Source organism: Protopterus annectens, chromosome 1.part0, assembly GCF_019279795.1.
Source record: "Protopterus annectens isolate FY-2018-M chromosome 1.part0, PAN1.0, whole genome shotgun sequence".
Classification (NCBI taxonomy): Eukaryota; Metazoa; Chordata; order Ceratodontiformes; family Protopteridae; genus Protopterus; species Protopterus annectens.
The window spans coordinates 1,096,105,745-1,096,132,092 of NC_056725.1; the positions used below are offsets into that span (position 1 = coordinate 1,096,105,745).

Below are 26,348 nucleotides of genomic sequence, written 5' to 3' on the forward strand. Positions count from 1 at the left end.
ATTCTCAAATCCTTATTGGGAAGGGAGAGAAGTATTTGACACTTGAGATATTTGTAACCTTCTTTATATGGATGTATTCCTAAATCTGTGGCTATTCCCTAAGTGCTTGGATTCTTTTAGTTGCTTCTATAACCCCAAATTTCCAACCTCCAACTCCTAAAAGGCCAGATAGATTTTACAGAACACAGTATTTGCACAAATACTTTATAAAAACCCTATTTCTCACTTTATGGCGTTCTCTGCAGGCTTGGAAAGGGAGCTGAATTCGTTCCTGTGCCTAATTCTCTTTCTAATGATAAGGACAGCAGAGCCCTTGTATATATATATATATATATATCTATCTATATATATATATATATATATATATATATATATATATATATATATATATATCTATATATATCTATATATATATATATATATATATACACACACACACACGGGTCTACTTGAATAAACCAAACATCCAACTGCCTCTTTTCCCAGATTAAAATTCCAGTGATGTGAACTTCATTAAAATAAAGTTTTAGTGTTGTCATCTTGATCATGTAAGTTTTGATTAAATGGATTTTTAGTTTACTCAGGTAGACCACGCACACACACACCTGCAACGCTGTCATTTAAGGTCATTGTTACACACAAAAATAACTTATAGCTATTTTGACAATAGGGGATAAATAATTTCTGAAATTCCTAACCTAGACTTCAGGTTAAAACTTCAAGAAATGCTTATTTCTGCCCCTTAAGTTAAACATTCCGTAAAATGTGGCTGTGATGCCATTGATGCAGCATCTAGAGCAGCTGCCACTGACTTTATCTGCCCATAATTGGTTAAGACTCCAGCCTCCTTTTGGTAAAGATTTGCTTCTGGGAGTAGGGTAGGGTGGGGTAGAGTGGGGGATTCTCACATCTGAAGTCTTGAAAAAAATGGAATAGAGAAGCAAAGTTACCCAAGAGGTAAAATGACTTTTTCTTTCTCCATTACCCCAGATATGAGAAAAATTATGCAAAACCAGGCCCTTTCTTTAAAAAGCAATCTAAATCTAAAAAAACATAAGTTGGCAAAGGCAGTTTTAAGAAAATAAAAATGGCAAGAGGGCTATAAGAACAAGCAAACTGACTTCCAGTACACCAAGAGTAGCAGAAATCAGCTTTGACTGTGTCTTTCCAGCTCCCACCCTGACCATTTTTCCCGACCACAATTGATGGCAAGCATTCTTTGCCTCCCACTACGGGAAACAATGTCATCAGATTCCAGGATGTTCCATAACATAAAAGGAGAGTTACACCCTTCACTGGGATTCATATGTAACCCTCTCGGGCATTATTCAGGCCCCCAGTAATCAATAATACCTTATGCCAGCTGTTAATTTAAACCTTGCATTTGGAGTGATATTTATTTATTTTATTTTATTTATTTTATTTTACATTTGTTAACCGGGGGTGTCTGAGCCGAAAAGGCCCTTTTTCAGCAGAGGCCCGGGGAGAAAAGCTCCACAAAGAAAAATTACAGACGCATTTAGTTATTTAGACATGATCAGTATACACACAAATTACAAGAGACATGTTTTTACAATGGTATGCGGCACATAAACAATTACAGTGGAGAGAACAAACAAAATAATATTCATTTTAAAAATAAAGGTAATTAATAGATTTGTGGTGTACAGCTGAAATTTGGAACATAGGTAAAATACATACAAAGCACACAGTACATACATTGTAGATTAGCCAGTGTTTGTGAGTAAGATTGAAAACTATTATCAAGTACTCTAGGTTTAGTATGTGTACCTTATCTGCTTTCACTAGCCTGGGGAGCAATCATGGCACTGCCAACTTTGCTTGAGATGTTTCCTGATAAGGTCTTTAAAAGAGGCTTTGGATGATGTGTTTTGAATGCTTGTAGGGAGAGAATTCCATTTTTTAGCCACTGGACTACTATATAGTGCATCTCCAAAGCTATTGTAGCTGTTGGTGACTTCTAGTAGTAGTTTGCATGATGATCTAAGAGGCCTTTTGGCTGAGTGATGTTGTACTAGGATTTTGAGGGCAGGACACTTATTGAGGAGGTAATAGATAGAATGACAGAGGCAGAGCTGATTGTAGGTTAGGAGGTTGGGCAGTTCAAGCCAGTGGAGCTGTCTCAAAGCAGTACAGTGATGAGTTCTATATGAGCAATTTGCAGCAAAGCTGGCAATTCTGTTATAGCAGACTTCCATTTTGCTTAGTTCAGTTTTGTTTAGATTAGTCAGAATGGGAGATGCTTAGAGTAGGGTGGATAGAAGTTGGGAGCGAGCAATGGCTGATCTTGTGTTGTTGGTAAGAAATGGTTTGATACGGTAGAGTGACCCCAGTTTGGCATGTACTTTTTTAATAGTTAAGTTGAGATGACTATCAAATTTTAGGTGGGAGTCTATGGTTATTCCCAATAGCTTAGCCTGTGCCGCTGGAGTAATTGGAGTAGCATTTGTGGAGTAAATAGTGAATTGACTGTGTGTTTTTGTTAGAACTGGTTATAATCATAAGCTGAGTTTTCTTTGGATTGAGGATAAGTTGGGCTTTGGTAAGGTAGTTTTCAACATCAGAGAATGCTAGTTGAGTTGTTTGCAGGAGGGTGGGCATATTTTGTGCCGCACAGATTAAGGTAGTGTCATCTGCATACTGAATTATAGATGCATGCTGTGTGGAGGTATGGATGTCATTTGTGAAGACTGTGAATAGTAGTGGTCCTAAGACAGAACCCTGTGGGACTCCTATAGTTATGGGCAGCTGAGGAGATAGAGAATGTTCCCATTTCACAGCTTGGTACCTGTCAGTTGAGTAGCTTTGGAACCAGGTAAGAGTGGAATTTGATAGATGATATTGGTTTAGTTTGTTTGGCCGGATTTGGTGTGAGACTGCGTCAAATGCTTTGGACATATCCAAAAAAAGAGTTGACACTTGTAGGCCTTCAGTTTTGAGATGGTTTACTGTGTCTGTGAAGCAGAGGAGGGCTGTAGTGGTACTATGGTTAGGTCTGAAACCATGCTGAGTAGGTGACAGGATGCTGCTGTCTAGGAGATAGTTTAGCATCTGGGTATGGATGCATTTTTCTAGGATTTATTTCTAGGATTTTGGCCAGGGGGGAGAGTAAAGCAATAGGTCTGTAGTTATTAAGTTCAGTGGAGGTCCCGCCTTTATGTATGGGTGTAACATAGGATATTTTCCATGGTTTGGGCACATAGTTTTCAACAATTGATCTGTTTATGAGAGTGGAGACTGGGATAGCAATAGCATCTGCTGTGAGTTTCAAGAAATAGCTAGGGAGTAGGTCGGCTGCTGTTGATGAGGTCTTAGTTTGGAGAGCATGCTTTTGATTGAAGTGGTGGAAACTGTTTTGAGGGTAAAGCTAGTATTAGAGTTATTTGTGTTGGGGGGGATAGTGAGGAAGGAACTGTCCTGTGATACTAAGGATAGAATTGAGTTCACAAAGTGGGAGTTGAATTGTGTTTGGATGGGAACTTTAGTGTCAGGGGTGGTTGGTTTGGGGGTAGCCTTTTAGGTGGATTTTATTAGCTGGTTTACATTTTTCCAAAATTTTTGCGGGTTGTGTTGGTATTTAGTTTGTAATGTTGTGTAGTAGGATATTTTTGTCCAGCCTAATGCATTTCTTTGCACGGTTGCGCAGTTCTTGGTACTTAGTTAAGCTTTGTGTTTTTTTTTGATAGTAAAGCCAGGCAATGTCTCTGGACTTGAGGATTTGTTTGGTTTCTTTACTGAGCCAGGGGTTTGTAGAGGTTCTAACCTTGATTTTGCACAATGGAGTGATAGTGTCTAGGTGTTGTAGAAATCTTTTGTTGAAATATGCTACAGCCTGGTCAAGTGGGAGGATTTTTAGGGGGGTCCCGTCACAGTTACAGAGTAAAGTGTTGAGGACCTCAGGAGAGAATTTTTTTGTGTTTCTAGTAGATATATAGTTAGTGGTTTTGCATATACTTGTTCTACTACGTATAAAGTATATTATATTGTGGTCACTTAAGGTGTCTGGGAGACTGCCTGTGTGAGGGTACAATGTGGGGTTGTTAGTTAGGACCCAGTCAAAGATGGATTCCCTTTTAGATTTTTTATCACATCTAGTTGGAATTTGGACTAGCTGCTGGTAGCCATGGAGATTTATTAGATTATTTGGTGGTTCTGATATACAGGTGAACCAATCTAGGTTGAAGTCACCCAGAATAAAGGTTTCTTGTGAGTATATGGAAGAACACCAGGATAAGAAGTCTTCAAGGCTAGCAGGTGTATTACCAGGTGGAATATAGATCACAATTGTGGTGATGACCTTTTTAGGGTGAAGTTGAAGTTGTGAGATAAGTATGTCCCAATTATTTGGAGAGGGGTAGGAGTTTGTAGCCAGTAGGGAGAACTTCTGAGTTAGCTATGTTTTTATTTAGCCAGGTTTCTGTTAAAGCAACTATGTCTGGGGAGTAGTGTGCTGTTGTGGCCTGGAGTTCAGCTATTTTATTTTTGATACTTCTAATATTAATATTTAGCATTAAAAGATGGTTGGTTTTGCTGCAGGGTTGATTTGCCCAGGGATGAAGAAAGTGGGGGTGGTGTGTTCTGACAGTTGTGTTGGAGCAGTTTGTGCTGGACAGGATGGATTTGGGTCTGGGTTGGGGTGGATATCCCCACTTATGGTGAGCCTGGAGTTAAAATGGTTATACAGATGTTGGAGTTTGGTGAGGAGTGTGAGAAAGTATTGTGTTTTTTTGGAGTAGGAATGAGAGCATATGTGTTTAGTTCTGAATTGGTCTGTTATGTAGTTCTTGAATAACTGTGGGCAGATATTATTATAATGTGTGGTGTCTGTATACAAGAGTGCATAATGTAGTGTTGTGCTACTAAGTTTAAGGATATTGCTAGAGTGCTAACTTGTGGTGGTGTAAAGAATTATAAGAAGACAGACTAGACTTAGTTGTGTGATAGTCATGGTTATAAAGTTTAAGTTGTTTCTAGGTGGGGGTTCTGAATAGGAATTATAGGGTTGCACTATATGTGGATGGGGAAATAGTGTGGGTGATGTAAAAAATGCCTTGTGGGAATGAGAGTGATTGGGAGTATTTTGTGTGGAGCAAGTTGGTGTGGTACAATGTGGTATGACTTGAGGAGCTGTATTTGGTGGAGGTGATGTGAGGGTGAGCTGTGGGTGTGGCTGTGATTACTATAAATGTAGAGGTAGTGGGGGCGGGAGGAAATAGGGGGCAGGGCAGGGGAGCCGAGAGAGCCCGAGCATTAGCGAGGGCGAATGGAGCGGGGCAGAGCCAACCAAGACAAGAGAAAAAAGTATTACTTTACAAATCTGAACACCTTAAACAAATTCCTGAGGTCTAATGGCTTACCGGCAAGCAGAATGTAATTGCTGAAGAGCACTTGTGTCCTGGTGGGAGACTAGAAACTTAAAGATGGCTCCATGCTCAGCAGGATTCTAATATAGACTTTGTATTAGGGGAGGGAGATAGCACAAGGGGTGCAAACCAGGTGGAACGCAAAGAAACCAGAGAGGCAATCAGTGGAAATCAGTGAAGGCCTCAGAGGGGGTAAGTAATAATTCAAACTACCTGTAAAGTGAAGGAGAGAAGAGACAGCAAAGTTTATTAAGGTTGGGAGTGTGTCTTCACATTGACTTGCTGATTAATAACCAGTTTGTGCACAGATTAGAGTAGGGAGATACATTAGCAATGAAGGGGAATGTATAGAGATGCAAATAAACAGGTGGGTCTCCAAGGGATACAAACTAAGGCAGAAAGCACTGAGAGGGCTGCTTGATGGTTAATTTAGTCACAGGGATGTGAATTAAATGTATACTGTCTATTGGACAGTTAGGATTACTGTACTAGTGGGGGGGGGCACAAGGCTACAACAGTCAGTTTTATTAGCAAGCTGAGAACTACTAAGAAATACTGCTAATGTAATAGCTTCACTCTCATAAAACATACAAGTAGAAGATTGCCTGGGTGGATTGACCCTGCTCTTGAGGCTCAAAATGTATATCCTTGTTTAGTTTGCAGTACTGATTCCTTCTTATACTGTATGGGTGGAGTGGTAGCCGCAGACTGCAGATTTGCTTGAGTGTGCTCCTGCTCTTGAGGCTGAAAATGTTTATCCTTGTTTAGTTTGCAGCACTGATTCCTTCTTATACTGTATGGGTGGAGTGGTAGCTGCAGACTGCAGATTTGCTTGTGTGTGCTCGGCAAGCAGAATTTAATTGCTGAAGAGCACTTGTGTCCTGATGCTTCCACACCTATGGGAAAATGATTTTATTAAAGACCTGTTCTAGTCCCCAGGGAAAGATCTATGCAAACTCGCCACCTTTTTAAAAGTCCCTCACTTCATATTGCTCACCCTTTAAATTTTACTGTTTCTGCACCCAAATGCTTTTCTATTTTTCACTGTGGGTTTAAGAAGTGCTCATTTACACATTCCTTGTCACAGAAAATATATAAGATTCTTTGTCCTGGCTTGTACTACCATCTTGCTTCTTTGACTTTGGGCTTTCTACATTGTCAGGGGTACTCACAAAGTACCTTGCACCAGTTATTGCCTTTTGCAGGCTCCAATGAATTTATATATGTTATCTGGAAGCTTACTTAATTCAAGCAACTTCCATTTCAGAGGTGCTAAAGGCTTTGGAGCTCTATGTGAATTCTTCAGAATCTAAGATTCAGTCTCACTCTGAAGAAATCTTATTTAATTTCTTCTTCCAGAATGGTTGTCCTATGTTGCATTATAGATAACCTTTCTGTCACTAGACAGAGCGCATACAAAAGCTGCTTTCTAAATCTGTTAAAACAGAAGTATATCTCTGTGATGCCCCTGCACTGGCCCAGTAATCATGGAGCCTCAGTTCTCACCACTGGCAACAATGGGGGATGTACACACTGGGAGGATGACAAATACACAGACAGTAAAGTGCAATTTACCTTAAAAGCACGCAGAGACCACAGACAGTTTAGGGCCGGTTTCTCCCTCTTTCTCCAGATGGCACAGCTATAGGGTTAAGATCTCATCTGAGTGGCCAAGCCAAGACCTCCAGCACCCTTTATGTCCAGCCAGTGCTTTCTGTCCCTGCCCATGTAGCTGACACACACACACACTTTGAGATTTGATTTATATACAAACACACATGCACCTGAGGAAGGCTGGCACAGGTTTACTAGCTATGCCCCCTTCTGCACAGACTATAAGGTAGTTTCCACTGCCACCAACCAGTACTTATCAGCTACTATAAGGCCATTACAAATGGTGTCCAATCCTACTGTGTAATGTTACTATTAACTCAAATGGTTGTCTGGCCAAGACTTGTAAGCCTATTTAGACGTGGCCTATGCAGTGTCACCAGATATATATGCAAGTACTCTGAGCGCATTAATATGTCTCACAAATCAGCCACAAAGATACGTTTAAATAGATTTAATAGTAAATAATAAAAGAACAAGACAATACTCAGTAAATCAACACAGTTACTTCAGAGTTCAAAATCACAGGAAGTATTTAAAACAACAATGCAGGACAGTCTCAAATAAATACAGAAAACATGTAAACTAATCTTTACTGCATTCCTAACTATATCTAGAAGAGTTACTATGCCCTAAAAAACTTATTCACAGAGGCAAGTGCAGACGGTGATGATGAGTGGATGTTCTTGCTAGTTCCAAGATAAAATACAAAATGCACAGTCTCTCTCTGAGAGAGTTCCCAAATTAATATCAAACATTACTGCTGGGCCAGCTTGGATGACATCACTCTTTATCACCTGACTTCAGTTCCAAGGCTAAACAAACTAACCGAATTTAAAATGTCTGTGTGAGAAATACATATCTCTCATATCTTTGCAGCTGCTAGGAAGTCATAAAGCAATAAAATTATTTTACAGTTAAAACCTAGTAATTACTTCTCTCCAAGACAATACAAAAAACTTCAACCTCTAGACATTATCTGCTACTGAACTGAAAATGAGAGATGAGATCTTTTATTTATGGCCCAGCTGTAAAGTAACTTAACCTCAACTATTAAGTTTTGCAGGTTAATCTTCTATGTTCCAGCAGGGTACACTGTGGATACATTTTAGCTCAGTACATAACATACAGTTCTGTATATATCATATCAATATTCACAAATGACAGAATTATTTACGAAATTCCACATAGCTGGGCTGGCAATATTTCCCTATATCACAGCATCATCTGAAGAATTTCTAAAAGCTGTGTGGTCATGGCTTCAGCTATTTTCATGGTTCCTCATGGCGGCTCCATATGAGGAAAATCCAGTAGTATCTAAAGTCATTGTGGACAGAGCACTAAGATTCTCTCAGTCAGCAAATTCCAATTATTTCTTGTCTGGTTTATGACCTACTCTGGTGGGCCAAGCAGTTAAACTTCATTCTGAGTATTCCTTTTGTACATACTCTGCCTTGGACTTAGCACTGGGAGCTTCCTCCCCAAAAAACAAGGCTCAAGATATACATAGCCCCATACACAAGAAAGAAAATCATCAATATCAAGGAGATGATGGTACTAATCAGTGATTTCAAAACTCTGCATCAGCTGTGGACACTGGGTGCTCTTCAGTTAGTTACAGACTGCAGCAGTTATGCAATACATAAACAAGGCAGGGCAAAGCCGTACCCTCTTTGCAAACTAGCTGTGACAGCTTGGAAGCTGGCCATTCGATGCTTACTGAACACAGTATCAGGTTATATAACCACATCCAGGACAGATCCTTATGAATATAATTGGATGTCAAAACAAAGAGGTCTTCTTTCAACTCATCCATCAGTTTTGAGTTTCTGAAATAGACTTGCTTGCATCAGTGCAAAGTAGTCATCTGAGTCTAATTTGCTCCAGATGTCCTTGCATATAAACAATGGTAACATATGCCTTCTAAGTAACTTGGAAGGGAAGTTTCTCTATGCCTTTCCACCCATTCCTCTGATTTTCAAAGTACTTCAAAAGATTAGAAGGGACAAACTGAGAATACTGCTGCTGACCCCCTTATGGCCAAGCCAGCAATGGTTTTCTGTTATCATGGAATTTGCCTGAGATCATTACCAGGCTCTTCCTCTCATGGTGGTTTTACTTACTCAGGATAAGGGGCCATTGATACATACTAGTCTACAGACCCTGAAGCTCACAATATGGATGAGCGGATTCTAATTCCTTTTGGATATCAGTTTCTTAGGACATCCTGCAAATTTTCAGAGAGGCTAGATAAACCTAACACCAGAAAAAAATTTGCATATCAAGTGGAAAAGTTTTTCTATCTGTTGTCAAAATAGAGGACAGGAACTCATTACAGCAGGGGCATGCCTAGTCTTTCAATATCCATGTGAGTTGCTTAGATTTGGATAATCATACAGTTCTATCAGAGTACATTTTTCAGCTTTTGCTGTTTGCTTGCCACTGAATCCTCCTCTGTCTGAGCTCTAATTAGGCCAGGCTGTTTCTCGAACAGGTTATGTACATTAAACATGGAGGGAAAGGAGCGGCCTGTACTTGGGACTTGAACTGTGTTTTATCAAAGCTGACTCTTCCTCCTTTTGAGACAGCTGATAATTCTTCTCTGAAGACTTTGACCTGGAAAACTGCTTTGCTAGGAACCTTAACCTCAGCTAGGAGAGTTTCTGAGTAATAGGCCATTTTGTGCATTCACTGAATGCAGCTTTGTAGTTTAGTGAGTGTAAAGTAAAAAAATAAATAAAAAATAAAAGTGTGCGCATGTGTGCACCTGTGCAAGTGAGACAGAGAATGAGAGAGCAAGAGAAGAAAAATCAATGAGCGAGAGACTCACTTGGGTACCCTTCAGCATCTTTCATTAAAAATTCTAGACAAATCCAACAAAAAGGGGAAAATACCTGAAATTGGAGACAATTTTTAGATATAACCCCAGTTCACTTAAAAATGCAGCAAGAGATTTTCCATCAAAATGCATTTTCAGAACGATAAGAAGTCTAAACTATAAAGACTATTTTTTAACTGACAATAATCTTTACTTTTTAACCAGAAAAATTATACATTTTTGAGGGTCAGAACATAGTTAGGGGCAGTTGAGAGCTGTGGGAGGTAGGGTTGAATTGCCTTATACTGGATGTTTTTCTTTCTTTTTTTTTTTTGTTCATGTGATCACAATGAGATATCTGAAGTATACTCAGTCAAGAAAGTATCTGCAATTGCTGGACACATTTGTGTGTACCTTATGTGTGTGTGTGGACATTAAATTCTTAACTTGTATTTTGGATGTGAAGTGCTATTAATCACTACTTATTCAATACCTTATTTAAATTAAATTTGTATGCATCTCTTGCTCATAATAGCTTGCTGCAACCTGTTGTTTTTGCATACTATTACACACTGTATATTGTGAGTACCTACTAGAGGGCTTTGTAAATATGTTTGACTCATATCTGTTATGTTCTGTCTGTGTTATCTGGAGCTTTTCTCCCCTGGCCTCCACTGAAAATGGACATCTAACCAGTCGGACTATCCCGGTCAACAAATGTAAAATAAATAAAATTATTTAACAATTACATATGCTGTAGCAAGCTTGAAAGAACTATTTTACATCAAAATCATAATGTATATAGTAACAAAAAAAATGCAAAACAATTTAACAGTCCATTATCTAAGTGAAATAATGCCCTTCCAGGGGTGGTAGGCCATCCACCTGTGGCTTCAGGCCTCATAACAATCCTGTGCAAGCAATATTGCCCCTTGACGATGGCATCCTTTCAGTTATTGCTTGATTAAATTAAAAAACTTACTGATTTTAAAATAAAGATATGTAATATTTATCATATCGCTTATTGTTCTGTCCGTTGCCCATGGTGGCAAAATTAATTTATTGGCCATAGATAAGGGGTTAAAAACTCAAGTCCCATGGGACCAGACATTCTATCTGATTGATTACAAAGCAGAATGAAGGAAAACCTAGCCATTCTATAACAGGCACGTTAAACTAAATAGTAATATTTGGCTATGTCCCCAATCTAAGTTTTCTAAGTAAGTTCTCACTTCAGACCAGTGCATTTTAGTTCCACTGACTTGACTAGAATTCTATGTAATATAATAGAGAGAGCCATAATGGCACTTACTAGATTGACAGAATAGACCTGCATTTGTTATATATGGAATAATATGGGACTGTAAAGGAGCTATCTTCCATTTTTAATCTTGTATCATTCTTTGAAGTGTTAAAAGCACTTGTTGATGGACTGGCAGTGCATGCTGCTTATTTTGACCTTGCCAAGACATTTGGCACTAATCTATATTAGTTCATAATTAATTAAATATATGTAACATAAGTTACTGTGGTGTCCCTGGCTAAAACAGCATTTAAGTAGCACGACGCAAATCATGATGGAGGTTACCTAGCCACCTCATTGAGGTTACCAGACGATGTACCACTGCTAGGGCCACTTTTTTATTTTAATAATTATTTTGAGATATAAATGTGAAAAATGGGCTAAGGATAACCAAACATGCGTTTATAATGTAATTATTTCATTACAAGATGTGGAATGTTTCCTAAGGTGTTGAGAATAAGTGGTCAGATCATAAAAAAGATGCAGTCATCAAAATCTATGGGAAGTGGGAGACAGTAATTTAAACTTTAATCACCATCTGTCTACCAGTCTGTAACCCCTCTAGGTCTTAATGTTTTGTCTATTTGCAGTGAAGTCATTATAATACTTGCACAGAACAGACTGGACCCATTAACAAATACATTGCGTTTTTTGTTGTTGTTTAGCCTTTGAACAAGCTTTCTAAACCAACTTGAGAGTTTTTAATGATTCCTTATAGGAAGAAATCACAGGGTTAAAAAACTTGATGTTTACAGGGGCCTCAGGAATTGCCATTATGTTTGGTTTCTTATAGTTTGCATAGAGGTGACCTTTGTCTATTATTTGAAGTACTATCTAACCAAGTTTTTCTCGTGCAAAGCCTGTTTGTTTATTTTAATTAATCCAGTTATTTAAAGTATTTACATGCTTAAATTCATAAACATTTTATGCATAAAACAGCATAAAGTCCTGAGTAATAAAATTGCAAGATTGAATAATAACGACAGCACCTATAAGATAATAACAAATAGAAGCAGGTATCAGGTGAAGTAGCTGTCAGAGGATCAGTGCCTGGAAATAACCACTGAGGAAGCTAACACCAGAATGGGAAACTGACTATAAACATAAATGTCAGTAATAAGGAAAAATATGACAAATATATTGTTAAGCTGCTGTCAAGATTGGGAATAATCTTTCTGTTGCAGTGACTTCCAAGATGGCTGCACACTGAGTACCATCTTCACCTCTCTTAATGTGAAAACAGAAACTCAGAAAAGAGAGCCAGTGGATTTGTCTTTTTTTGGTAAATTTCAGTTACTGGATAGTAAGTGCACTTCCTGAATGCAAGCAAAGAAGAAATTTTTAGAGAATCTGAAAGAAAATCAATCACAAAAGCTGAAAAGAAAAAGCTGGCTGGGAAGAATACTGCAGCTGTTCAGCAAAAAACAGTTAAAGCTCCAGCTTTGGTGCAAGGCATGACTCCCAGTAATCTAGAGGAAAAAAATAAGTGAAATGTGCTCTTGGCTGATTAACTCATTACATCCAAGTAATGTCTCCAGGTGCAGCTGCAGTTAACTCCTACTGACGCCTCTAGGCATCAAATATTGCTTGTTCATATTTGCATCAGTAATTCCAAATCCATGCTATGTACAAGGTTTTAAAATATTGCATCTTAAAGTTTACACAATAACAAACTCAACTGCATTAATATTTGACCTCTGTCTAGTGCAAGTAAATAGATATTAGCTGTTGATTTTATTATATTAATTTATATAGATATATTCACATTTTTCTAAATATCTCAACATCCAAGTAACACAAACAGAATTCCTTAGCCTCATAAGAAAGCTCACAGCTAGATGAATGAAATGCTGCTGACAATATATATTTAACTTGAGTGGTTGCTGAGAGATAGTGTAAGTTGCTTCCAAAATATTACAAATGCAATAGTTACTGTGTTTACTGTGGCTTCTAAAGTTTGGTTTAAGGCCTTGAACCTAAAGAATGCTACCGCTATAAAAATAGTTTGTGCTGAAGAGTTACCATTTATACTTCTTTCATAATCCCTATGGTTCCAAAGATATAAATATTTGTTTGAAATGTGAGGACATAATTTGATTCTGTGAAAAGGCTTAGGCTTCACCCACTGGAAGTTACAGTGCAAACTTCCTGAGCTCCATTGGAGTGGATGAGTTAAAATAAATGAAAAAAGTGAATGAGTATATCAACTCAAATAACAAAGGCTAGGAAAAATGGAATAATCTTTAAACAGATATTCAGATGAGATGATAAAACTGCAAAAATCAGAGTTTAAAATAAAGAAAAGGATGGCTGAGAATCGGACTGCTCAAAAATATGTGTTTCAAAATATGGTAGAATTAGAGGACAGAAGACTTAGGGAAAACTGGAGATTTTCTGGTGTAACAGATAAATTGGAAGAAACAGAGTATTAATCTTCTGAAAGCACAACTAATCATCTAGACTGGTATTCCACAACAGGAGTTGTTAATTGAAAGGGTACATCCTGTGAGTGCCCCAAACCTGGCCATGAGAAAGCAGCCAAGACCTCAAATACTAAAGATGAAATCATACCAACAGAAAGAGTTGATTCTGACAAAACTTTGGCAGAAGGGCAATGTACTAAATGTTGGAGGCAGTAGAGTATTTGAGATTATTCCTCTTCTGCCTGGTGTACAGTGAGTACATTTATTCCAACGGTCAGGGAATACCGAGAAGCAGGTGTGAGATTCAAGTTGCTGTATCCAGCTATCTTCAGAATATTTTTTCCTGGAGGGTTAGTCATTTTTTGATGTAAAACATCCTAAGGAGGAAATTCAGTTTTTGTTGAATAAACTTTTGTGCTATCAAACAGAGGGGTATTTTGCTACTTATTCTTCTAATAATAAAGCACAGAGAGAGAGAGAGAGAGAGACGGACCATGCCAGTGAAACATTTTCCAGTGTTTCAAAGGAAAATGCTTGAGAGACAGAAAAAAAGCTTATGAGTTGAGTAGAAGAACCAGGAGTACATTGGAAATGAACCAGAGACTGGATTTAGGATATGGAGATCAACAGGAAGTAAATCACACAACTCAGAAATTAATAAATAAAGGATTACAATCCTCAAATCACATTTGTGAAATACTGCAGAATAAGAAAACCTGGAAATAGTGGACTTTTCGACTTTGTTAAACATGTAGGGGACTCTAAAGCATATGCCCTACTTCATGTTATTAAAGTTTGGAAGAACATTAAGGAGAGAGAAAGAGGAAGGAAAGAGGTAACTACAAATAAAACAGTCTTCTTAACACTATTTTTATAAACATGAACTATACTGCATGTTATAAAGTAAAGCCTTTTCTGTTATTTTTTATGTGTAATGATGATACTAAAGTAAACGGGTGCCATTTTTTCCCTGTTTCTTTTTTTCTTGTTCAGCTTTAAGAAAAGCAGGTGCTGCAGTGTGTAAAAGGAGAAGAAAGCATGGGCAAAAGAGCATGATACAAGTAAAATTAATATACTTTTTCTTACTTTTGCATATGGGAATGACTGGATTAAGGCCCTTGGCATGCTCTAACAAGTTTTAAGGGGAAGCAAGTAAATAAAAAAACACTAAATGTAATGAAAAGTTTTCCTGTAGCAAATAAGTGTTCACAATACAGCATGAAAAGCTTGTAGCTGAAGGCAACTGTGTGCCTGGTTCCTGTATTTCTATGGAGACAACTTGATACGGAGTAATAAAAACAGAATACTCTTTTTTTTTCAATGACTAAAAAATAATATTTTCAGAAAAGCATTTGGGTTGTTTTCTACATCTGGGAGAGGAATAAAGATGAGACAAAAGCAGGCAACACTTAGTGCAAGTAGAAACACAGGCTGTACCATGAGGTTTAACAAGTATAAACCTTCATTATAGGTCAGCTCAAGCCTGTGAGTATAGCTGTCAATCTAAGGCAGTTGTTCATATTACGAGGGTTAAAAACTTCAGTATATGAAAATGTACATAGTTTTGTGTGCTTGTATTAAGCTATAGGTTGTGGGGGTGTTCTGAGAGTGTGGTTGTTTTTGTCTGAGGGTATTCATTAAAACAAAATGTTTTACAAGATGACATAAATTCAAATGGATATGACAAGAAACAGATTTATAAAAGATCAATGTGCCTAACATTAGTGTATGCATGTAACACAAAAGCTGAAACTAGACATTAAAAAAGCTGTTATACACAACAGGTGGGATTAATAATGTCTTATCATAATGACAATACTTTCTATATTATCTTTAAATGTGAATGGTCTTACAGTTATGTACAAAAAAGAAAGAGTTGTGAACTATATTTAAAAAAATGCAGAGTGCGAATAGTTATGTTACAGGACACTTGTTTGGAAAGAAAGAGGCATGTGAACTTAATAAAGAAAGGATTTCAGGATGATTATTCATCAGAATATCTGGGACAAAGGAAAAGGGGAGTACTTATATTAATCACTAGAGGAGCTCCAATAGTGAGAGAAGAGGAAAAAAAAAGATAATGGTAGATTTGCAATAGTAAGAGGCTACTCATGAGTGAGGAGGAGTACACTGCCATGTATGCATATTCCACCAGTAGGGACTATTACTTATAGGTGGGGTTTGGAACTTGATTTGCAGAAGTAAGGATGTATCTGCGTGGCCTAGAGGGGAAAATGTAACAAAAGAGGGTAGATCTTTGAAGACATTTATGAAAATATTTTGTATGGAATGTGTGAATTCAGTAGTAAGATCTCAGAGAAAATTTACATACTATTCCCCCAAGGTACAAACACTGAGCTAGGCTAGACAGAAATTGTATTCAACAGGTACGTTCATTTAATGGAAAGTTTTTGGATGCATACCAAGACTGTTTCTGATCATTCACCAATAATAACTAAAAAAAAATGCAGGGTAATGAAATAAATATGAGACATTGGCACTACTCCACATATCTGTTAAACAGAGAGAAGTTTAAGGAATTGGGTAGTGGAAGTTATTTGGAAGTTATTATGGAAGATAGAAAATTATTTTGAAAATATAGCTAGGGAGTGGGATAAAGTGAATGTGGAGTGGGGACTGACAAAGGTTAAAAGTATTGCAGAACAAGGAGAATCTCCTAGAACATAAAGAGGCGTAGCTGCAGAGTGCTGTTTGTTAATAACTCCAGAGCATAAAATATTTTAGCGCAACAGCTCTGACAACAGAAAGTAGAAAGGGCTGTTGCCAAGCTTAGGGAACCTATAATAAGGAAAATAACCAGAGAACCTGTTGAGGTACTAGAAATATTTCAGACATTTTATGAAAATCTGTATAAAGCAGAGAAATGTGGGAATCAGGATGAACTGCAAATGGAAATGTTTATGGAGAAATTAAATATGCCAAGGTTAGAGGTATTGGAGGCTGAATTCCTAACAGCTAGGATTGAAGTAGGTGTGATAAAAATGGTGATATATAACCAACCTACAGGAAAGCCTCCAGGAAAAGATAGTATTCCTTTGGAAGTTTGAAAGCTAGGAGGGAAGAAAGTGAAACAATTCTGAAAGATTTTGTTTAGCAGTATTTTAAAAGGAGGAGAATCACCAACATCCTGGAAGAAAACTGTAGTGGCTGTAATATATAAAGATGGCAAAGACCCATCGGATCCAGCCTCATATAGGACCATTTCAGTTCTAAACCATAATTATAAAGTGCATGTGTTTACAGTGGCTAAAAGAAAGGCAAAGGTGATGCCAAAATTAATAGATATGAATCACTGTAGTTTTGTGGAGGGAGGCAAACCTTTGACACCATTAACAAACAATGATGATACAGAGGGAAGCAGAATTTTAGAAAATACTACTGTTGTTCATAGGTTAGTACTAGGCTAACTGCCCTCATGGGTCATTTTAAGCATAGCCAATTACCCCATGTGAGAATCAAACCATGCACTTCCCATCTGCAAGGTAAACAACTTAACCATTATGCCAGCCTCCCACCTTGGTGGGTCTTGATGCAGAAGAAGCATTCAACAGAGTAAGTTGAGATTTTATAAGTTAGGCAATGGAAGCATTTGCACTCCCTGATAAAATAATAAGGTTGATTAGAAGGATATATGAGGGATCAGAGGTGAAATTTTAACTGAGCAGGCAAGCCAGGCAGGAGTGTCTTCTTTCTCCTTTATTTGCACTATATTTAGAACCATTAGCAAAGAAAATAAGGGACTAAAAATTCAAGGATATAATTGGTATGGTAGTCAAGAAAAGTTGGCTTTATTTGTAGATATTATTTTGTACCTGATAAAACCAGAAAAGGATATTTCAGTGTTGTGGAACATTCTGAGACAGTTTCGAGTCTTTTCAGGATAGAAAATTGATGAAGATAAAAGAAAGGCAATAGCTGTAAACTATGCACCCACACACATATTGGCTCAGTAATTCCCATATGTGTAGGGACATGATAAAATGAAGTACTTATGGCAGTTAAGGATATGTGGAAGGAGAACTAAACAATAGATAATACAAAAACTGAGAAATTGTAAGCTCTGTTTAATGGATATGGATAGCAAGATGCAAGCAGAGAAAATGTTTAGTCCCTTTAGTTTTATACACAAGTTGTGCATATTTTTATCATCCAGAGGAGAAGTTGTGGGTAGCAATTAATAAAAAGTTGAAGGATTTTAGCTGGGAAGGGAAGGGGGCAAGAGTCAAGTGGGATAAATTGTTCCTTCCAAAATAACAAGATGGTTTGGGATTACCCGATATGAGGGGGTATTTCAGAGCTATACAGCTAAGGCTCCTATACATAGCACAAGCATAAAGCTATAATTCAAAGTGGAAAGGGATAATGAGGAAACAGGGTGAAGGTCAAGAAATAAGGAGAGACTGGGATTTTGGATGCAGATCATTAAGGAGAATAACAATAACCATATAGAATATTATATTCATAAAGTAGCAGAAATATTTTAAGCTAACACTAGAATGGAGAAAGAAGGTTCTTCTGATAGGGATGACTGCAACTGGTACAGAGAATAGGCAAGAGGAGGCTGGGATTTACTGGAGAAAACTGGCCAAGGAACAAAAGTATTGGGAGCAAATAATTAGAAAAGGAAATGTAGTAGAATGGGAAGAGGCCAAAAATTCATTTGGACTGCAGGCTAGCGGTTTCCTTCCCTATCAAGGATTGATATTATAGCATAGACAAAGAGAAAGGAATAGAGGTATCCTAACTGAAAAACCAGCAGTGATAGAATTGTTGGAATCTAGAACAGAAGCTGCTGTTAAGAAAGGGGTAATTAGTAAGGTATAAAAAATATTGCATTATAACTATAAGAATCAGAGGAGATTAGAAAGGATTGGGAAGAGAGATTGGGTAACAGAGAAACAATGGAAGGATATATGTAAGTCTCCCAAATATGTAACAAAGTCTAGAGTATTTTGTGTCTTTGTTTCAGACATGTTTGCTTAGATATTTTTATACCCCAAGCAGACTCCGAAGAATTTTTCCTCAGATAGACTGCAAATGTTGAAGGTATGATGGGGAAGAAAGTGGTAATTGGGAATGTATTTGTAGGGAGTGTAATGAGTTGGCAGACTTTACAAATTCCCTGCAGACTACTCTGGCAGAAATACTGGGTGAACAAATTGGTATAACCAAGGAAATTATTTCTGAGCTGTTATACAGAATTGTAATTGTCCAGACATAGTAAGGCCTTCTTGAGTTTAACTATGGTGGCTGCCAAAAAAGCAGTTACTAGAAAATGGTAGTCAAAGTCTTATCAACTATACTAGAAGTGGTAAATATAGAAACAGAGAGAAGAACTGGAAGTGAAATGTTTAGAAAAGGGTAGGTGCAAATTACATATAAAAAATGGGAATTGTGGGAACAGTACATGCAGAATGATTTGGAGGAGGACTGAAGTTTAAGGGAAGGCAGGAATTGAATGAACTATCTAATAGCTGACTGACAATGACTGTATATAAGATTATAATGATGTATAATGTTTGCAACTGAAAATATGTCAGTATGGGTTGTTTTCATTTATGTAAATATATGATTGCCTGTGCCATAAAAGGTAAATCAATAAAGATGTTTCTTGTTTAGAAAAATAAAAAAAGCTTTCTGTTACAGTCACAGCAGGTCATTCAGTAACTTCTTTCAAACATACTTTTACACGAGTTGAAAATATCAACATGTGATTACAACAGTGATAATTCACTTCAGCTTGAGGATCAAGTCTGTTGAAAAAATCCACATACATTTTGATACAAGTACTTGATCAGGCCTGATCTGATGTCTGAATCACAAGTCAGGCTTTCCATTTTTTGTGCTATTATCTTCTCTTAAGTTTAATAGGCAGGTTCAAAGTTATATACATCACAAAACTGACAAATGTGCTGCTACCTTTAGACTCAAGGACTTCCCACAACTCTTCTCAAAAAAAACTCTTCTACTCCATCTCTTCCAAAGGTCAATTTCAGAGTTTGGAGCAGAGTTATTTCAGACAGGTTAATTTATCACATCAACCCTCTGTTCCTCCTACTTAGCTTTTCCATTCTTACACTTTTTTCCTTGTTGCTCCTTATCCTTTTCACAGTTTTTTTCACTCTGTCCTTAATGCTCATTCATTTTTCACAAATCTTAGCTCCTTTATTCCATACATTTCCCCTCACTTACCTTTTTTTCCTCCCCCTTTCCCCACTTCATATGTTCCGACCATCCCAATGCCCCTTTCTATTGCTGGGTCTTCCTGCTCCTCCTTCCTCCCCTGGACCTTGAGTGAGCTAGGGCTGGTGGGGATCTTAATGGTATCCCAGGAGTAAGTACTGGTGACTGCTTTTGCTGCTGACAAGGGGCTATTATGACTTACCCTTATTGCCCCCCCGACCTTTGTATTCCTTAACAATGTACAAGGGTGACTCCCCTCTTTGGAATACACCTTCTTTTCAGCGAGTGTCTTGGATATACTATTTCTCTCCTGGATAAGCACACCCATCCCCCCTGCCAGTGCCTAAGGTGCCCAAGCTGCTAATCGAACTTGGGTCAATTGAGCCATAGTTAGGACTTTATCCTTCTCCGCCATGGTGATGGCCTTCCCCAGTTACCTTTTCTCACTCTTCTTGTCTCTAACTGCTTTGCCCTTGTACTCTCCCTTATCATTCTTCCTCACTACCAACTTAAGGATGTAGTTATTTAATCCTGAGTGATGTACCAGTATTATCATTAGATGAATTAGTGCCGCATCAGCATTATGATTCATCTTTATTCTAAGTAGATATTCATTGTGTTTCTTACTACAAATATTTTTACCTATATGTATATTAGTAATAATTCAAGAAAGTTCTTGTTAAATTCTGCTAGGGTGTGTCAACAATGTAATGACCTCTTTTGTGTGGCGAGTAATCTCTCAGAACATTTGCTATAAGGGCACCCTGCTGGTCACACATCCTTGTTTTCAAAACTTAAACCATGCAACAAAGAAAACAGGCAGGCTAGATTAGTTTAATTGTTGCTGTCAATTTAGTTTGTTTCTGTAAGTCATTCATTAGTTTAAAGTTGTAATTTCAGCTTCTCTGGTTAAATAAGGCAGATTTTTTTTCCTCTTAAAATAACATACATTTCTTTTCTTATTTCCTAGCTACTATAACTTAGAAGACGTGACTCATGATACCATCAACAAATATCTGTCAAACCTTGTAGAGCGGTCCCTTACAGATCTGGAACAGTCATACTGTATTGAAACTGGCGAGGTATGATATGTTTATTTTCATAAAATTAGCAGTTAATGATTCTGTAGCATTTTTTGTATTAATATTTACAGTTTTCTCCAATAAATATTTTATCTCAGCAGCAGCTTTTGGTAGTAAATGAACATTTGAAAAATGCCTATATTCTTCAACTGCACATCAAATCAGGTGTTTGGAGTAAGCTTAGATTTTGTCTTCAGCTTTATTGATAGAATCATCATCAAGGGAACATTCATATATAATCAGAGCCACTTGTTATGTGTAACAGACCATGTACTGATGTTTAACTGGATTATTGTGTTTGCTGTCTTCCTTAGCCCCACACAATCTCTCCGCATATTACTAAATATTGCTTTATCTGTAATGGCTGCACAATTTTGATTATAGCCCATTAAGAAGTTTTGTATCAAGTCTTAAGTCTGTTTTTTTTTAATTTATTTGTTACTTAGTAGCATTAAGTAGTGCATCTCAAAGCATGCGGTTCTGTGAACTCTTACCTTGAAAAGACTATGATAGCCTCCTTGAATATACTCTGCAGTGGCCCAACAGCAGTTTTCACAGTGAATACTGTGTTTATTTTTTAATTGTACTGCTCTGCCAGTGTGCTTGACAACTATGAAGCCTCTAAGGAGCCATCATCAAGGTAACAATAAGGATGCTTTGTGTTCTTGCGGGCTTCCTGGGGATTAGAGCATTTCATCCTGTCTCTGTCTCTCTTCAAGAGAGAACCTAACCTGTGCCCTGCTGGTGACATGAGCAGTCTCATCACCACAGAATCTACCTGTTCCCCCTCAGTTTATGAATTTGTGTTCCCACACATGCACAAACAGTGGGTGTCATCACTAGCTAGGGTGGCTATGCTCACATCACCCGACCTGACCCAACTCAGCCCCCCACTACCTGACTAGTCTCCACTTTCCAACAGGGTTCTGTCAGTTGAGCTTTATTGCAAGCCAGGCAAGAACTGCTGTCTATGGTGGGCATGCCCATCCTCCTTATCTGTGCCATCAAAGTGCCTGAGTTGTGTACCGAATTCAAGTCGCCTCATCTGTAGTCAGGGATTTTCCCCTCTAGGCCACTGAAGTTTTTACATTCATTTGTGAAACTCACTCACAGTAATTTATTAAAATTCAACTTGTTTGCTGCCCCCATATGAGTACCTTGCGCATATGTTTTTATAAATGGACAGAATTAGCCAACAAATTGAACTGATTCCTTTCAAGAGCCACCTTAAATTTCAGAATTGCAGACATTTTAGCAGATAGTGTCAGTGCCATTTTACCATGTGGGCATTTTTAGTTAACTCACCTAACTAAGGCTATTCTTGTCAAGAGTATGAAGTTATTTTGTCCTTAGAGAGATGTGTATAGAACTTCATACTTCCTACTGATTGGAACGTTCTGTGCACCTTACTCTTTCTTTTTGATGCAGTAAACTTCTTCAGTTTCCTTTTTATAAAATGCTGAAGAAATACACACACAAGTATGCTGGTCAGGTTCATAACTTCATAGGTACTTATTAGGCTGTTGATCTGTCAGGATCTTAAGAAGCCTAAAATTACATTCCCATGGCAGCTTTAGCCATTATATTTTGCATAAAAATAACACAGAGATGAGCCAAACAAAGATATGTTGGGACATTTGCATGTGTCTCATATCCAATTTTAACACCTTTATTAAATTATTACTTAAGACATAGACAAGCATACAGTAACAGAAAAGAAAACAAACCTTATTAACATTTTTCCATTTCCATACATTATACATCACATATCTTTTCTTTCTTTGTAACTGTCATCTGTCCAACATTACATAAATTGCTGAATTCCTACCTTCCTTTATAGGTTCATAGGTTCGTACTAGGCTATCTGCCCTAGGGCATTTATAAGCCTAGCCAGAGTGTGTGTGGCTTTCACCACCCCTTAGGATGAGAATACTATGCCCTTTTAGGGGTTAGTTTACTGTGCCTCTGTCTAGTAGTGACATGACCCCCGGGGTAAACCTACGATCTCCCATCCACTAGTCAAGATTTCTCTTGAATAGAGTTAGTGAGGGGCTCTGCCTAACATGGATTGGGATTCTGTTCCAGAGTGTGGGGAGCCTCTGGGTTATGAATCTGTCCCTCCAGCACGTCCTATTTATTTCTGTGTTGAGGTTTAAGTCTCTTGCTCTCGTGGCTCTGGTGGATTTGGATTTACTGAGGTGGAGCATGTCCATTAATTCCAGATTGGACATGGCCTTGTACGTCAGGCACAGATCACCTCTGAGTAGGCGGTATGCGACTGAATAGAGCTGGAGTTTTTTCAGTCGGGCAGCATATGACATATGTTTAAGACCCTTTATCCTCTTGGTAAGGAACTTTTGGGGTCTTTCCAACTGCTGCAGGTGTCGGGTGAGATACATCCCAAATGGGGCATTGTACTCAATCATTGGCCTGATAAGAGAAGAGTACAGGGGCACAATAACCTCTTTTGATCTAGATGTGAAACCCTTCATGATAAGGTGGGCAATATAGAAGGTCTTTCTAACCACTTTGGCAGTGTGTGTGTCAAATGAGAGGTTACTGTCAACCTGGGTCCCAAGATCCCTGATTACCTCTTCCGTACTTAATGGATTACCACCTATGTGGTAATTTGTGGATACCTTGTTTTTCCCAAAGGGTATGACTATACATTTTTTGGCGTTCAGCTTAAGGCCATGGCTCTGGCACCAATTATCCATTTCTATGAGGCCTCTTTGAAGGATGTTTGTGTCCGCTGGAGTATCAATTATGGCGCCCAGTTTGCAGTCATCTGCGAACTTTGTCAGCCACAATCCTCCTATGTTTGCCTGTACCTCGGAAAAATAAATGCCGAACAAGAGGGGTCCCAGGACTGAGCCCTGTGGGACACCGCTTGTGACTGGCTTAGAGTCTGACATAGCTCCAGCAACTCTGACCCTGTGGGTTCTGTCCTTGAGCCAGTTTGCAGCCCATCTTGTGACATATGGGTGTACATTTAAGCTGGTGAGTTTGTCTATGATGCCCGAGTGGGGTATTGTGTCAAAGGCTTTTGCAAGGTCAAGGTAGGCTGTGTGAACTGCCTTACCCTCATCAATGGCCTTAGTGACTGTTTCAAAAAAGTCGATCAAGTTCAAAAGGCAGGATCTGCCTTTGACAAAGCCAAATTGGGTAGGATCCAATGTCTGTAGGTCCCCAATGTCTTTGTTTATGAGTTCCATAATGATCCTCTCCATAGCTTTGCAGACCAGGCTCGTCAAGCTTATGGGGCAGTAATTTCCAGGGTCCGTAGAAGCACCACCTTTGTGAAGTGGTACCACTGTCGCCGTACGCCACTCTTTGGGTACGTATCCTGTAGTAAGGCTAAGATTAAACAGCAGCCTTATGTGTGGGTTTAGTTCCTCTTGGAGTTCATGTAGCACACAGCCCGGGACACCGTCCGGTCCCATTGATGCTGTGTTTTTAGCTTTAGAGAGGGCGGCTCTCACCTGGGCATCTGAGATGTTAGGGAGGCTACACTCTGCTGGGATAGTTATTTCTCCTTTTGGGGGGGGAGGAGAAATTTGCACTGAACCTGTCTGCCAGAATGTTGGCAATATCAGTGGGTTCAGTGTATTTTGTGTCATTTTGGACTAACTCTGAGCATATCTGGGAGTTTCCACCCAGGTTTCTAACATAGCTAAAGAAGGCCTTGTGATTGTCTTTTGTGTCTTTTGCGATTTTTCTCTCAAAGTTGGCCTTGGATGATTTTATGAGTGATCGTAGTTTTGCTAGTACTGATCAGAGATGCCTTCCCTTTTAGGGATTTTGCTCTGTCATGTAGTAGCTTCCTCCTCCTGTTGTAGAGTTTGTTTATGGCTGGGGTCCACCAGACCGGCGCCTGCCTTGGGGGAATGGGTCTTGGTTTTATTTGGGATTGCATGATCCATGCATTCTTGAAGGTGCCCGTAGAAGGCATTTGCAAAGGATTCAGCAGTGTGGGTTGTGGTTTCCACTGGCCCAGGGGCCTTGAAGGATACCACTTCAGTCTTAAGAAGTGTGAAGTTGGCTTTTGAGAAGTTCTTCACTGTGGTCTTTTGTGCAGGGGGTGGGGGCGGGATGTGGATTTCCAGTGAGATTAATTTATGGTCTGATCTTACCAAAGAGGGATATACTTCCGGTGTGGAGCATTTTGTCCCCATGTTTGTGATGATCAGGTCTAGTATATTGTCTCCTCTTGTGGGAATGATGACCAGTTGTTCCATTGCATTTGAGTTTATGAATTCTAGGAACCTTTGGGCTAGGGTGTTGGGGCTTGAGTAATGTTTCCAGTCTATGTTTGGGTAGTTTAAGTCTCCCAATATGATGGTATTTGGAGAGACATTCATACTCTCCAGTGTCTTCAGGAAGGCTGTGTGGGGTTCCTGAGTTTGAGAGGGTGGTCTGTAGCATGCTACAAACTGTAAGGCAGTTGTGCCTATGGTTAGTTGCACCTGGATGGTCTCCGATGCTTTGTGCGTTGCCACTAACCTGGAGGTGTGGGTATCTTTGATGAATATGGATACTCCCCCTCCTTTTGTGGTTCGGTCCAAGTTTTGGGGCCGGAAAGCATGATATGAGGTAAAACCTGATAGTGCTGGGGTGCTCTCAGGAACCTTGAACCAGGTTTCATTCACTGCACAGACATTGATGTTCTCCATACTGAGGAGGGCTTCGAGGGCGTGCATCTTGAGGTTTAGACTTCTGGCATTGAGCAGCATTACCCTTAGTTTTTTTCCATTTGTGTTTTCTAGGGAGGTAGGTTTGTCCTTTGAGCCTTGCCTAAAAAAGGCACTATGGGGGTGGCAAGAGCCTTGGCCAATATCCGGAAACCCAGGGGGGTGACAGGTGCAAGCCGACCCTTGCGAAGCAGCGTGGCTTGTCAAGCATGTCATCCCAAGCAGACAGACACTGGATCCCCTTAGAATGACACCAGTGATTAAGCCAGTTGTTAAAACTGATCATTTTGTCTTTGTACTGTGGCATCATTCTTGGTGAGGGTAAGATGCTGCTCAGGGTCAGGGTCATACCGGCCTGGGCTACATAATCAGAAAGCTCCTCTATGTCTCTTTTCATGTAGTCCAGGGAGGTAGGTCTCAGGTCGTTCACACCGGCATGTACAATGACTGAGTCATATTTGTACTTGCTGTGGAGTGACCTGAGTGCTTGTGTTATGTGGCGGATTCTAGCTCCCGACAGGCAGCTTACTGTGACCCTCTCCTTGTTCAGTCTGGTGAGCGGTACGTCAGTGTGTCTGACTATGGAGTCACCTATTACAAGTGTGTCTGGCATGTTGTTTGGCCTTAAGGGCTGTGACTGTTTAGCACACTGACTTTGTGAACTATGTGTTGCATGTGTTATGTCTTGAGGTGGCAGTTGCTTGGGTGTCTGCTTTGGAGGCCTCTGTTGTTTTGGTAGATTTTTAATCAGCGCCTCCGAGTATGTTTTTGTGTGTGTATGTGTTTGGTTTGCAGTTCTGATAGTTCTATGTGAGACTGGGTTTCACTCCTC

General features: G+C 39.0%; 1 protein-coding gene across 1 annotated transcript in view; it reads left to right on the forward strand.

Moving 5' to 3' along the window:
- Positions 1 to 26,348, forward strand: part of ASCC3 (activating signal cointegrator 1 complex subunit 3) — a 4,485,173-nt gene that overhangs the window by 3,812,224 nt on the left and 646,601 nt on the right. The window contains exon 33 of the mRNA XM_044069284.1: positions 20,714 to 20,825. Coding sequence (XP_043925219.1) covers positions 20,714 to 20,825 — 112 coding nt within the window. The remainder of the gene's footprint in view (positions 1 to 20,713; positions 20,826 to 26,348) is intronic.